General features: G+C 43.6%; 1 protein-coding gene across 3 annotated transcripts in view; it reads left to right on the plus strand.

Moving 5' to 3' along the window:
• The window catches only part of LOC137544871 (interleukin-12 subunit beta-like), an 86,232-nt gene that overhangs the window by 1,279 nt on the left and 69,108 nt on the right, over positions 1 to 15,845 (plus strand). For 2 of the 3 annotated variants that reach the window (XM_068265969.1, XM_068265973.1), the window contains exons 2-3: positions 7,046 to 7,130; positions 11,579 to 11,797. In XM_068265969.1, the coding sequence (XP_068122070.1) occupies positions 7,046 to 7,130; positions 11,579 to 11,797 (304 nt within the window). The remainder of the gene's footprint in view (positions 1 to 7,045; positions 7,131 to 11,578; positions 11,798 to 15,845) is intronic. The other variant, XM_068265975.1, reaches the window with a different exon arrangement.

A 15,845-nucleotide genomic window follows, 5' to 3' on the forward strand; every position in this document is an offset into this window, starting at 1 on the left:
CATATAAGGAGAGCTAAACCATGAGTTATGTCATATAAGGAGAGCTAAACCATGAGTTATGTCATATAAGGAGAGCTAAACCATGAGTTATGTCATATAAGGGGAGCTAAACCATGAGTTATGTCATATAAGGAGGCTAAACCATGAGTTATGTCATATAAGGAGAGCTAAACCATGAGTTATGTCATATAAGGGGAGCTAAACCATGATCTATATCATATTAGGAGAGCTAAACCATGAGTTATGTCATATAAGGAGGCTAAACCATGAGTTATGTCATATAAGGAGAGCTAAACCATGAGTTATGTCATATAAGGGGAGCTAAACCATGAGTTATGTCATATAAGGAGGCTAAACCATGAGTTATGTCATATAAGGAGGCTAAATCATGAGTTATGTCATATAAGGAGAGCTAAACCATGAGTTATGTCATATAAGGGGAGCTAAACCATGAGTTATGTCATATAAGGAGGCTAAACCATGAGTTATGTCATATAAGGAGAGCTAAACCATGAGTTATGTCATATAAGGGGAGCTAAACCATGAGTTATGTCATATAAGGGGAGCTAAACCATGAGTTATGTCATATAAGGAGAGCTAAACCATGAGTTATGTCATATAAGGGGAGCTAAACCATGAGTTATGTCATATAAGGAGAGCTAAACCATGAGTTATGTCATATTACGAAAGCTAAACCATGAGTTATGTCATATAAGGGGAGCTAAACCATGAGTTATGTCATATAAGGGGAGCTAAACCATGAGTTATGTCATATAAGGAAAGCTAAACCATGAGTTATGTCATATAAGGAGAGCTAAACCATGAGTTATGTCATATAAGGAGAGCTAAACCATGAGTTATGTCATATAAGGAGGCTAAACCATGAGTTATGTCATATAAGGAGAGCTAAACCATGAGTTATGTCATATAAGGGGAGCTAAACCATGAGTTATGTCATATAAGGAGAGCTAAACCATGAGTTATGTCATACAAGGAGAGCTAAACCATGAGTTATGTCATATAAGGAGAGCTAAACCATGAGTTATGTCATATAAGGAGAGCTAAACCATGAGTTATGTCATATAAGGGGAGCTAAACCATGAGTTATGTCATATAAGGAGAGCTAAACCATGAGTTATGTCATATAAGGAGAGCTAAACCATGAGTTATGTCATATAAGGAGAGCTAAACCATGAGTTATGTCATATAAGGGGAGCTAAACCATGAGTTATGTCATATAAGGAGGCTAAACCATGAGTTATGTCATATAAGGAGAGCTAAACCATGAGTTATGTCATATAAGGAGGCTAAACCATGAGTTATGTCATACAAGGAGAGCTAAACCATGAGTTATGTCATATAAGGAGAGCTAAACCATGAGTTATGTCATATAAGGAGAGCTAAACCATGAGTTATGTCATATAAGGGGAGCTAAACCATGAGTTATGTCATATAAGGAGAGCTAAACCATGAGTTATGTCATACAAGGAGAGCTAAACCATGAGTTATGTCATATAAGGAGAGCTAAACCATGAGTTATGTCATATAAGGAGAGCTAAACCATGAGTTATGTCATATAAGGGGAGCTAAACCATGAGTTATGTCATATAAGGAGAGCTAAACCATGAGTTATGTCATATAAGGAGAGCTAAACCATGAGTTATGTCATATAAGGAGAGCTAAACCATGAGTTATGTCATATAAGGAGAGCTAAACCATGAGTTATGTCATATAAGGGGAGCTACACCATGAGTTATGTCATATAAGGAGAGCTAAACCATGAGTTATGTCATATAAGGAGGCTAAACCATGAGTTATGTCATATAAGGAGAGCTAAACCATGAGTTATGTCATATAAGGAGAGCTAAACCATGAGTTATGTCATATAAGGAGGCTAAACCATGAGTTATGTCATATAAGGAGAGCTAAACCATGAGTTATGTCATATAAGGAGAGCTAAACCATGAGTTATGTCATACAAGGAGAGCTAAACCATGAGTTATGTCATATAAGGAGAGCTAAACCATGAGTTATGTCATATAAGGAGAGCTAAACCATGAGTTATGTCATATAAGGAGAGCTAAACCATGAGTTATGTCATATAAGGAGGCTAAACCATGAGTTATGTCATATAAGGAGAGCTAAACCATGAGTTATGTCATATAAGGGGAGCTAAACCATGAGTTATGTCATATAAGGAGAGCTAAACCATGAGTTATGTCATATAAGGAGGCTAAACCATGAGTTATGTCATATAAGGAGAGCTAAACCATGAGTTATGTCATATAAGGAGAGCTAAACCATGAGTTATGTCATATAAGGGGAGCTACACCATGAGTTATGTCATATAAGGAGGCTAAACCATGAGTTATGTCATATAAGGAGAGCTAAACCATGAGTTATGTCATATAAGGAGAGCTAAACCATGAGTTATGTCATATAAGGAGGCTAAACCATGAGTTATGTCATATAAGGAGAGCTAAACCATGAGTTATGTCATATAAGGAGAGCTAAACCATGAGTTATGTCATACAAGGAGAGCTAAACCATGAGTTATGTCATATAAGGAGAGCTAAACCATGAGTTATGTCATATAAGGAGAGCTAAACCATGAGTTATGTCATATAAGGAGAGCTAAACCATGAGTTATGTCATATAAGGAGGCTAAACCATGAGTTATGTCATATAAGGAGAGCTAAACCATGAGTTATGTCATATAAGGGGAGCTAAACCATGAGTTATGTCATATAAGGAGAGCTAAACCATGAGTTATGTCATATAAGGAGGCTAAACCATGAGTTATGTCATATAAGGAGAGCTAAACCATGAGTTATGTCATATAAGGGGAGCTAAACCATGAGTTATGTCATACAAGGAGAGCTAAACCATGAGTTATGTCATATAAGGAGAGCTAAACCATGAGTTATGTCATATAAGGAGAGCTAAACCATGAGTTATGTCATATAAGGAGAGCTAAACCATGAGTTATGTCATATAAGGAGAGCTAAACCATGAGTTATGTCATATAAGGAGAGCTAAACCATGAGTTATGTCATATAAGGAGAGCTAAACCATGAGTTATGTCATATAAGGGGAGCTACACCATGAGTTATGTCATATAAGGAGGCTAAACCATGAGTTATGTCATATAAGGAGAGCTAAACCATGAGTTATGTCATATAAGGAGAGCTAAACCATGAGTTATGTCATATAAGGAGAGCTAAACCATGAGTTATGTCATATTAGGAAAGCTAAACCATGAGTTATGTCATATAAGGGGAGCTAAACCATGAGTTATGTCATATAAGGGGAGCTAAACCATGAGTTATGTCATATAAGGAGAGCTAAACCATGAGTTATGTCATATAAGGGGAGCTAAACCATGAGTTATGTCATATAAGGGGAGCTAAACCATGAGTTATGTCATATAAGGAGAGCTAAACCATGAGTTATGTCATATAAGGGGAGCTAAACCATGAGTTATGTCATATAAGGAGAGCTAAACCATGAGTTATGTCATATTAGGAAAGCTAAATCATGAGTTATGTCATATAAGGGGAGCTAAACCATGAGTTATGTCATATAAGGAGAGCTAAACCATGAGTTATGTCATATTAGGAAAGCTAAATCATGAGTTATGTCATATAAGGGGAGCTAAACCATGAGTTATGTCATATAAGGGGAGCTAAACCATGAGTTATGTCATATAAGGAAAGCTAAAGCTAAACCATGAGTTATGTCATATAAGGAGAGCTAAACCATGAGTTATGTCATATAAGGAGGCTAAACCATGAGTTATGTCATATAAGGAGAGCTAAACCATGAGTTATGTCATATAAGGGGAGCTAAACCATGAGTTATGTCATATAAGGAGAGCTAAACCATGAGTTATGTCATATAAGGAGGCTAAACCATGAGTTATGTCATATAAGGAGAGCTAAACCATGAGTTATGTCATATAAGGGGAGCTAAACCATGAGTTATGTCATACAAGGAGAGCTAAACCATGAGTTATGTCATATAAGGAGAGCTAAACCATGAGTTATGTCATATAAGGAGAGCTAAACCATGAGTTATGTCATATAAGGGGAGCTAAACCATGAGTTATGTCATATAAGGAGAGCTAAACCATGAGTTATGTCATATAAGGAGAGCTAAACCATGAGTTATGTCATATAAGGAGAGCTAAACCATGAGTTATGTCATATAAGGGGAGCTAAACCATGAGTTATGTCATATAAGGAGGCTAAACCATGAGTTATGTCATATAAGGAGAGCTAAACCATGAGTTATGTCATATAAGGAGAGCTAAACCATGAGTTATGTCATATAAGGAGAGCTAAACCACGAGTTATGTCATATAAGGAGAGCTAAACCATGATCTATATCATATAAGGGGAGCTAAACCATGAGTTATGTCATATAAGGGGAGCTAAACCATGAGTTATGTCATATAAGGAGAGCTAAACCATGAGTTATGTCATACAAGGAGAGCTAAACCATGAGTTATGACATATAAGGAGAGCTAAACCATGAGTTATGTCATATAAGGGGAGCTAAACCATGAGTTATGTCATATAAGGAGAGCTAAACCATGAGTTATGTCATATAAGGAGGCTAAACCATGAGTTATGTCATATAAGGAGAGCTAAACCATGAGTTATGTCATATAAGGAGAGCTAAACCATGAGTTATGTCAAATAAGGGGAGCTAAACCATGAATTATGTCATATAAGGAGAGCTAAACCATGAGTTATGTCATATAAGGAGAGCTAAACCACGAGTTATGACATATAAGGAGAGCTAAACCATGATCTATATCATATAAGGGGAGCTAAACCATGAGTTATGTCATATAAGGGGAGCTAAACCATGAGTTATGTCATATAAGGAGAGCTAAACCATGAGTTATGTCATACAAGGAGAGCTAAACCATGAGTTATGTCATATAAGGAGAGCTAAACCATGAGTTATGTCAAATAAGGAGAGCTAAACCATGAGTTATGTCATATAAGGAGAGCTAAACCATGAGTTATGTCATATAAGGGGAGCTAAACCATGAGTTATGTCATATAAGGAGAGCTAAACCATGAGTTATGTCATACAAGGAGAGCTAAACCATGAGTTATGTCATATAAGGAGAGCTAAACCATGAGTTATGTCAAATAAGGAGAGCTAAACCATGAGTTATGTCATATAAGGGGAGCTAAACCATGAGTTATGTCAAATAAGGAGAGCTAAACCATGAGTTATGTCATATAAGGAGAGCTAAACCATGAGTTATGTCATATAAGGAGAGCTAAACCATGAGTTATGTCATATAAGGAGGCTAAACCATGAGTTATGTCATATAAGGAGAGCTAAACCATGAGTTATGTCATATAAGGGGAGCTAAACCATGATCTATATCATATAAGGAGAGCTAAACCATGAGTTATGTCATATAAGGAGGCTAAACCATGAGTTATGTCATATAAGGAGAGCTAAACCATGAGTTATGTCATATAAGGGGAGCTAAACCATGAGTTATGTCATATAAGGAGAGCTAAACCAAGAGTTATGTCATATAAGGAGAGCTAAACCGTGAGTTATGTCATATAAGAAGAGCTAAACCATGAGTTATGTCATATAAGGAGAGCTAAACCATGAGTTATGTCATATAAGGAGAGCTAAACCAAGAGTTATGTCATATAAGGAGAGCTAAACCATGAGTTATGTCATATAAGAAGAGCTAAACCATGAGTTATGTCATATAAGGAGAGCTAAACCATGAGTTATGTCATATAAGGGGGCTAAACCATGAGTTATGTCATATAAGGGGAGCTAAACCATGAGTTATGTCATATAAGGAGGCTAAATCATGAGTTATGTCATATAAGGGGAGCTAAACCATGAGTTATGTCATATAAGGAGAGCTAAACCATGAGCTATGTCATATAAGGAGAGCTAAACCATGAGTTATGTCATATAAGGAGAGCTAAACTATGAGTTATGTCATATAAGGGGAGCTAAACCATGAGTTATGTCATATAAGGAGGCTAAACCATGAGTTATGTCATATAAGGAGAGCTAAACTATGAGTTATGTCATATAAGGGGAGCTAAACCATGAGTTATGTCATATAAGGAGGCTAAATCATGAGTTATGTCATATAAGGAGAGCTAAACTATGAGTTATGTCATATAAGGGGAGCTAAACCATGAGTTATGTCATATAAGGAGGCTAAATCATGAGTTATGTCATATAAGGAGAGCTAAACCATGAGTTATGTCATATAAGGAGAGCTAAGCCATGAGTTATGTCTTATAAGGAGAGCTAAACCATGAGTTATGTCATATAAGGAGAGCTAAACCATGAGTTATGTCATATAAGGAGAGCTAAACCATGAGTTATGTCATATAAGGGGAGCTAAACCATGAGTTATGTCATATAAGAAGAGCTAAACCATGAGTTATGTCATATAAGGAGAGCTAAACCATGAGTTATGTCATATAAGGAGAGCTAAGCCATGAGTTATGTCTTATAAGGAGAGCTAAACCATGAGTTATGTCATATAAGGAGAGCTAAACCATGAGTTATGTCATATAAGGAGAGCTAAACCATGAGTTATGTCATATAAGGGGAGCTAAACCACGAGTTATGTCATATAAGGAGAGCTAAACCATGAGTTATGTCATATAAGGAGAGCTAAACCATGAGTTATGTCATATAAGGAGAGCTAAACCATGAGTTATGTCATATAAGGAGAGCTAAACCATGAGTTATGTCAAATAAGGAGAGCTAAACCATGAGTTATGTCATATAAGGAGAGCTAAACCATGAGTTATGTCATATAAGGAGAGCTAAACCAAGAGTTATGTCATATAAGGAGAGCTAAACCGTGAGTTAACTTAGATAAGGAGAGGTACATTATGTTAAGTCACTTCAGGAGAGATGCATTGTGAGTTAATAAATAAGGTGAGATAACTGAACAGAAAAGCTTGGTGAATCAGGCCCACTCTCTTTTATGTTTGATAGATCTGTCATTCTCTTCATTCATTTGCAGATGTTCCAGCAATTCTTCAGCTTTGTGCTGCTAATGTCCGGATTTCAGAGGTTCCAGGCACTCAGCAGCCCTTCGGCAGATCTCAGTGAGTTATTCCTGATTATGAGTACTGCAGATACCACCAATGTCCTACCTATGCTCTGCCATTCTCCTCACATTTACCCAATTCACCTTCGCCTGCCATTCAGGACTTCTCACAAGCTTCTCTCTTCCTCTGAAACTCTGTCCCTGCATCTGTAGCACACTCTCCATCATTGGTTATGGGCAAATCAACCCAAAACAGACATTTTTAAGCATTAAATATTTCCTTTTTTATTGAGGATATTTGTTTTATTAAAAGTGGGATTTTGTTCAAAACCTTGTTCTTCCAAACAAGCTCATATGTTGTGATCATTAGTAAAATAGAAGACAGACAGCTGTCTTATATTGTGTAGTCCCAAATCTGGCAATCTGCCACAGACTTCAATGGGCCGGCAAATTATAAAACCTACAAAGACTGTTTCTGGCCACAAAAGTGATGGAAAAGTTGTTTCAAGGGGTCTAACACCTGGATAGGGGCATGGCGGAAGGGGGTCCATGCCAAAAATTACAGAGTTGACGCAGAGTCGTGTTTTAATCTCTAAAGGTGTGTACACACGCACTACGGCAGCCAACGACGGGTCCGTCAGACACTCCCGCTGGGAGGGTTTTTAGTGGACTGTAGTGCGTGTGTACGCCCGGCGGATCAGAACAGCCTTATCAGTCTGCCGACAGTGCGTACCCACGCGCTACTGTCGCCTGAAAGTCCGCCCAGCGGGAGGGTCTGACGGACCCGTCGTTGGCGGCCGTAGTGCGTGTGTATGCACCTTAAAGGGCAGAAATCACATTACATTCCTACATTTGTGGAATTAAGTGCTTTAAAACGTCCGGCGTGCGTGCGTACGCGGCGATAAGGTAGCGTAAGGGTTATGCAAACTTCACGCTGAAAGATGAAATGCAGCGTTTCATCTGTCACACCTAGGCAGGGAGCCATGCTGGAGGCCACACCCAGTCAGGAGGCCATACATATGCAGGAGGCCACACTCATGTAGGAAACCACACAAGCAGGAGGCCACACCCATGCAGGGCACCACACCCAGGCAGGGAGCCATGCTGGAGGCCACACCTAGGCAGGAGGCCATACCCATGCAGGAGGCCACAGCCATGTAGGAGGCCACACCCCAGGGCCGGAGCTACCATAGGAAAAAATGGGCAATTGCCCCAGGGTCCCAGAGCCTGTAGGGGCCCCCAAGGTGTCCCTCTTCCATCTTAGCTGTTGATCCCCAGGGACTCTGCAGAGTCTGTGAAGTTGGGAGGTGATTGGGGGAGGGAAATTTGGCTGCAACAAAGGGCCTCTAATGACGATTTTTTGTTGGGGGGCCCCCAGGCTAATTTCGCCCTAGGGCCCAATTGTTACTTGAACCGGCCCTGTCACACCCATGCAGGGGGCCACACCCAGGCGGGAGGCCACACAGGTAGGAGGACACAGAAGCAGGAGGCCACAACCAAACAGTGGGCCACACCCAGGCAGGGAGCCATGCTGGAGGCCACACCCAGGCAGGAGGCCATGCCCATGCAGGAGGCCACACCCAGGCAGGAGGCCACACCCAAGCAGGGGACCACACCCAGGCGGGAGGCCACACAGGTAGGAGGCCACATCCAGGCAGGAGACCACATCAGGCAGGGGCCCATGCAAGAGACCACACCCAGGCAGGAGGTCATACGCACATAGGAGGCCATCGAATCAGGAGGCCACACCCAGGCAGCAGACCAAACCCAGGCAGGAGGCCATACCCATGCAGGAGGCCACACCCACATAGTAGGCCACAGAATCAGGAGGCCACACCCAGGCAGGAGGCCACATCCAGGCAGGGGGCCATGCAGGAGGCCACAGCCAGACAGGAGGACAAGGCTTCTGCCTGGGCTATCGGCTGCACCTGTTTGATTTGGATGTAAAAGGCTGTCAGCGGCCAATTCACCTGGAGACTAACAACCACTGGAATGCCCTTGGATGATTTGTGCAATTCTACAACCATTTATCAGCTACAGTCACCACTCACACTTCTGCTTCTGAAACTCACAGAAATAGAATACACTGTCAGCCTATAATACAGTGCAGCCTATAATATAGAGCAGCTCCCCCTGGTGGTCAGGGCTGGACTCCACAAGACCTGTGAAGGTGTCCTGTGGTATCTGACTATAGATCTATAATACATATAATACACTAACAGCCTATAATATAGTGCAGCTCCCCCTGGTGGTCAGGCCTGGACTCCACAAGACCTGTGAGGGTGTCCTGTGGTATCTGACTATAGATCTATAATACATATAATACATTATCAGCCTATAATATAGTGCAGCTCCCCCTGGTGGTCAGGCCTGGACCCCACAAGACCTGTGAAGGTGTCCTGTGGTATCTGACTAAAGATCTATAATAAATATAATACACTATCAGCCTATATTATTGTGCAGCTCCCCCTGGTGGTCAGGCCTGGACGCCACAAGACCTGTGAAGGTGTCCTGTGGTATCTGACTGTATATCTATAATACATATAATACACTATCAGCCTATAATATATTGCAGCTCCCCCTGGTGGTCAGGCCTGGACTCCACAAGACCTGTGAGGGTGTCCTGTGGTATCTGACTATAGATCTATAATACATATAATACACTAACAGCCTATAATATAATACAGCTCCCCCTGGTGGTCAGGCCTGGACTCCACAAGACCTGTGAGGGTGTCCTGTGGTATCTGACTATAGATCTACTATAACACACTATCAGCCTATGATATAGTACAGCTCCCACTGGTGGTCAGGCCTGGACTCCACAAGACCTGTGAAGGTGTCCTGTGGTATCTGACTATATATTTACAATACATATAATACACAATCAGCCTATAATACAGTGCAGCTCCCCCTGGTGGCCAGGCCTGTGAAGGTTCCCTGTGGTTTTTGACTATATATCTTTAATACATATAATACACTATCAGCCTGTAACATAGTGCAGCTCCCCCTGGTGGTCTGGCCTGGACACTGTGAAGGTGTCCTGTGGTATCTGACTATATATCTATAATAGACATAATACACTATCTGCCTATAATGCAGTGCAGCTCCCCTGGTGGCCAGGCCTGTGAAGGTTCTCTGTGGTATCTGACTATATATATCTATAATATATATAATACACTATCAGCCTATAATGCAGCACAGCTACCCCTGGTGGTCAGGCCTGGACTCCACAAGACCTGTGAGGGTGTCCTGTGGTATCTGACTATATATATCTATAATACATGTAATACACTATCAGCCTATAATATAGTGCAGCTCCCCATGGTGGTCAGGCCTGGACTCCAGAAGACCCGTGAAGGTGTCCTGTGGTATCTGACTATATATTTACAATACATATAATACACAATCAGCCTATAATCTGGTGGTCAGGTCTGGACTCCACAAGACCTGTGAAGGTGTCCTGTGGTATCTGACTATATATTTACAATACATATAATACACAATCAGCCTATAATACAGTGCAGCTCCCCTGGTGTCCAGGCCTGTGAAGGTTCCCTGTGGTTTTTGACTATATATCTTTAATACATATAATACACAATCAGCCTGTAACATAGTGCAGCTCCCCCTGGTGGTCTGGCCTGGACACCGTGAAGGTGTCCTGTGGTATCTGACTATATATCTATAATAGACATAATACACTATCTGCCTATAATGCAGTGCAGCTCCCTTGGTGGCCAGGCCTGTGAAGGTTCTCTGTGGTATCTGACTATATATCTATAATATATATAATACACTATCAGCCTATAATGCAGCACAGCTACCCCTGGTGGTCAGGCCTGGACTCCACAAGACCTGTGAGGGTGTCCTGTGGTATCTGACTATATATATCTATAATACATATAATACACTATCAGCCTATAATATAGTGCAGCTCCCCATGGTGGTCAGGCCTGGACTCCAGAAGACCCGTGAAGGTGTCCTGTGGTATCTGACTATATATTTACAATACATATAATACACAATCAGCCTATAATCTGGTGGTCAGGCCTGGACTCCACAAGACCTGTGAAGGTGTCCTGTGGTATCTGACTATATATTTACAATACATATAATACACAATCAGCCTATAATACAGTGCAGCTCCCCTGGTGTCCAGGCCTGTGAAGGTTCCCTGTGGTTTTTGACTATATATCTTTAATACATATAATACACAATCAGCCTGTAACATAGTGCAGCTCCCCCTGGTGGTCTGGCCTGGACACCGTGAAGGTGTCCTGTGGTATCTGACTATATATCTATAATACACATAATACATTATCTGCCTATAATGCAGTGCAGCTCCCCTGGTGGCCAGGCCTGTGAAGGTTCTCTGTGGTATCTGACTATATATCTATAATGCATATAATACACTATCAGCCTATAATGCAGCGCAGCTCCCTCTGGTGGTCAGGCCTAGAGTGCACATGAGCTGGTGTCCATTCTGTTGACCATTTCTTCTGTGTGCAGATGTTGAGGTGCGTCCGGGTTGGAAGACTTACCTCACCTGCCCATTGGAGGCAGAGAACATTGAATGGAAAGGCCCGGAGGGTTGTGAGTCTCACTTCTCCAGCCATAAAACGCAAGTCCTCCATGATGTGGAACTCCATTGTGCCGGTGTCTACACGTGTTCTGATGCTGGGGACCCCGACCAGACAGCCCGCCTGCATGTCCTGGTTCCCGGGGAGGGTAAGTAACGTGTTCTTTTATGACTTCCTGTAGCCATGTTCACCTTCTGTCACAGGAAGTGTGGATGAATCCTATCAGTATTATACAGACAGGAGTCTAATGATGACATCATATTGTGTGGCTCCTCCCCTGAGAGTACATACAGGAATGTAGCAATATCCAGGTCTATGTGTGACTAGTGTTGGGCGAACAGTGTTCGCCACTGTTCGGGTTCTGCAGAACATCACCCTGTTCGGGTGATGTTCGAGTTCGGCCGAACACCTGACGGTGCTCGGCCAAACCGTTCGGCCACATGGCCGAACGTTCCCCGAACGTTCGGCTAGCGCTGTGATTGGCCGAACGGGTCACGTGGTTCGGGCCCGAACGCGCTCTGATTGGCCGAACGGTCACGTGGTTCGGGTGAATAAATACCCGAACCACGTCATATCTCCGCCATTTCTCTGTGGGTTTAGCTTTGGGTAGGCAGGCAGGGTAGTTCGCTCTCCAGCCACGCTAGCCAGGGTCCCCCCCAGTCATTGTGTGTCGCTGCTGGGAACAGTAGTACACCGCTCGCTCAGCCACACTATATATATAGCATTGTTTACTGCCACTGTGTACCTCGCTCAGCCACGCTATATATAGCATTGTGTTTTCTGACACTCTGTGTACACGGCTTAGCCTGACTATATAGCATTGTGTGTACTGCCACTGTGTACCTCGCTCAGCCACGCTATATATAGCATTGTGTTTTCTGACACTCTGTGTACACGGCTTAGCCTGGCTATATAGCATTGTGTGTACTGCCACTGTGCACCTCGCTCAGCCACGCTATATATAGCATTGTGTTTTCTGACACTCTGTGTACACGGCTTAGCCTGACTATATAGCATTGTGTGTACTGCCACTGTGCACCTCGCTCAGCCACGCTATATATAGCATTGTGTTTACTGCCACTCTGTGTACACCGCTCAGCCAGACTATATACCATTGTTTACTGACACTCTGTGTACACCGCTCAGCCAGACTATATACGATTGTTTACTGACACTCTGTGTACACGGCTCAGCCTGACTATATAGCATTGTGTGTACTGCCACTGTGCACCTCGCTCAGCCACGCTATATATAGCATTGTGTTTTCTGACACTCTGTGTACACGGCTTAGCCTGACTATATAGCATTGTGTGTACTGCCACTGTGCACCTCGCTCAGCCACGCTATATATAGCATTGTGTTTTCTGACACTCTGTGTACACGGCTTAGCCTGACTATATAGCATTGTGTGTACTGCCACTGTGCACCTCGCTCAGCCACGCTATATATAGCATTGTGTTTACTGCCACTCTGTGTACACCGCTCAGCCAGACTATATACCATTGTTTACTGACACTCTGTGTACACCGCTCAGCCAGACTATATACCATTGTTTACTGACACTCTGTGTACACGGCTCAGCCTGACTATATAGCATTGTGTGTACTGCCACTGTGCACCTCGCTCAGCCACGCTATATATAGCATTGTGTTTTCTGACACTCTGTGTACACGCCTTAGCCTGACTATATAGCATTGTGTGTACTGCCACTGTGCATCTCGCTCAGCCACGCTATATATAGCATTGTGTTTACTGCCACTCTGTGTACACCGCTCAGCCAGACTATATACCATTGTTTACTGACACTCTGTGTACACCGCTCAGCCAGACTATATACCATTGTTTACTGACACTCTGTGTACACGGCTCAGCCTGACTATATAGCATTGTGTGTACTGCCACTGTGTACCTCGCTCAGCCACGCTATATATAGCATTGTTTACTGACACTCTGTGTACACCGCTCAGCCAGACTATATAGCATTGTGTGTACTGCCACTCTGTGTACACGGCTCAGCCAGACTATATATCATTGTGTGTACTGCCACTCTGTGTACACCGCTCAGCCAGACTATATAGCATTGTGTGTACTGCCACTCTGTGTACACCGCCCAGCCAGACTATATAGCATTGTGTGTACTGCCACTCTGTGTACACCGCTCAGCCAGACTATATACCATTGTTTACTGACACTCTGTGTACACCGCTCAGCCAGACTATATACCATTGTTTACTGACACTGTGTGTACACCGCTCAGCCAGACTATATAGCATTGTGTGTACTGCCACTGTGTACCTCGCTTAGCCACGCTATATATAGCATTGTTTACTGACACTCTGTGTACACGGCTCAGCCAGACTATATAGCATTGTGTGTACTGCCACTCTGTGTACACCGCTCAGCCAGACTATATAGCATTGTGTGTACTGCCACTCTGTGTACACCGCTCAGCCAGACTATATAGCATTGTGTGTACTGCCACTCTGTGTACACCGCTCAGCCAGACTATATACCATTGTTTACTGACACTCTGTGTACACCGCTCAGCCAGACTATATACCATTGTTTACTGACACTGTGTGTACACCGCTCAGCCAGACTATATAGCATTGTGTGTACTGCCACTGTGTACCTCGCTCAGCCACGCTATATATAGCATTGTTTACTGACACTCTGTGTACACGGCTCAGCCAGACTATATAGCATTGTGTGTACTGCCACTCTGTGTACACCGCTCAGCCAGACTATATAGCATTGTGTGTACTGCCACTCTGTGTACACCGCTCAGCCAGACTATATAGCATTGTGTTTACTTCCACTCTGTGTCTGCTGGGCCTGGGAACAGTAGTACACCGCTCACCTGCCACTGTATAGCATTGTGCTCTGTGTCGCTGCTGGGAACAGTAGTACACCGCTCACCTGCCACTGTATAGCATTGTGCTCTGTGTCGCTGCTGGGAATAGTGGTACACCGCTCACCCGTCACTGTATAGCATTGTGCTCTGTGTCGCTGCTGGGAATAGTGGTACTGTATAGCATTTCTGTACTGCCACTGTACTGCTGCCAGTCAGCGTGTACTTTAAGGATAAGTGAAATGAGGAAGAAATCCGGTGAAAGAGGGAGGGGCAAGGGAAGAGGTGTTTCCCCTGACGGTTCACGTACAGGCCACAGGGGAGCACCCAAGAAAACCCACTCAATACCGCCCATGTTGTCCAGGACAACAACCCTCACAGATCCAAAAGAACAGGACCAGATAATTACTTGGATGACCTCTCAAGCGTCCAGCAGTGGGTTAAGCAGCACCAGCACATCACGCACGAGGTCCGAGTCCTCAGCCAGTTACAAGGAGCCAGTGGGCACAAAGCTGACACAACCGGCAGCGACACCACGCACACAACTGCCAGATAACCAGTCCGATGAATTACCTCAGGACACAATGGGGTATTCGCAGGAGCTATTCCCAGCCCAACAAACTTCCACCTTTCAAAGGTCAATGGAGGAACAGCCAGAAATGTTGTGCCCGGATTCACAACCATTAACTGTGGGAAATGCACCGCGCACTGAAATACAAGGCGAGTCCGAGGAGGACTCGGAAACCCAAATCCCAGAGCAAGTTGGGCAGGAGGGGTTGCAATTGCAGGAGGTCGGCCGACAAGATCTGGAAGACGACATTGGAGTGAGCTGCGCAGAGGTTGTTCTGGGGAGCTCTACTCCACGGCGGCGGCCCCCCACAATGACATATGACGAGTTTGAGGAGATGGAAGTGGAGGGTATGGACAATGTGGACATAGACCCAGATTTTGTTTGTGAACGAGAACATCGCCGTCGTAGCAGCAGCACAGATGAGTCTGTTGAAGAACCCACTGCTGCACGAGTTCGCCTTGTGCCACAAGGTAGGCGGCGCGCAATTTCAGGCACCACAAGCGTGGAAGTTCAAGTGAGAGGCAAAAGAGGAGCAAACAGAAATCGCCAGCAAGGAGGCAGGTGCTCCAAAGTCTGGGCTTTCTTTGAAGACTGCACTGAGGATGTTACCATGGCGATTTGCAAGGTGTGCAAGACCCGCCTGAGCAGGGGGAAAAGTATTAACAACCTCTCCACCACCAGCATGAGCCGCCACATGCTATCCAAACATCCCACTCTGTGGGCAAACGCGGCAGGACAGGGTACCAGCAACACTGCCTCCCTTGGGTTCACCAG

Source organism: Hyperolius riggenbachi, chromosome 1, assembly GCF_040937935.1.
Source record: "Hyperolius riggenbachi isolate aHypRig1 chromosome 1, aHypRig1.pri, whole genome shotgun sequence".
Lineage (NCBI taxonomy): Eukaryota > Metazoa > Chordata > Amphibia > Anura > Hyperoliidae > Hyperolius > Hyperolius riggenbachi.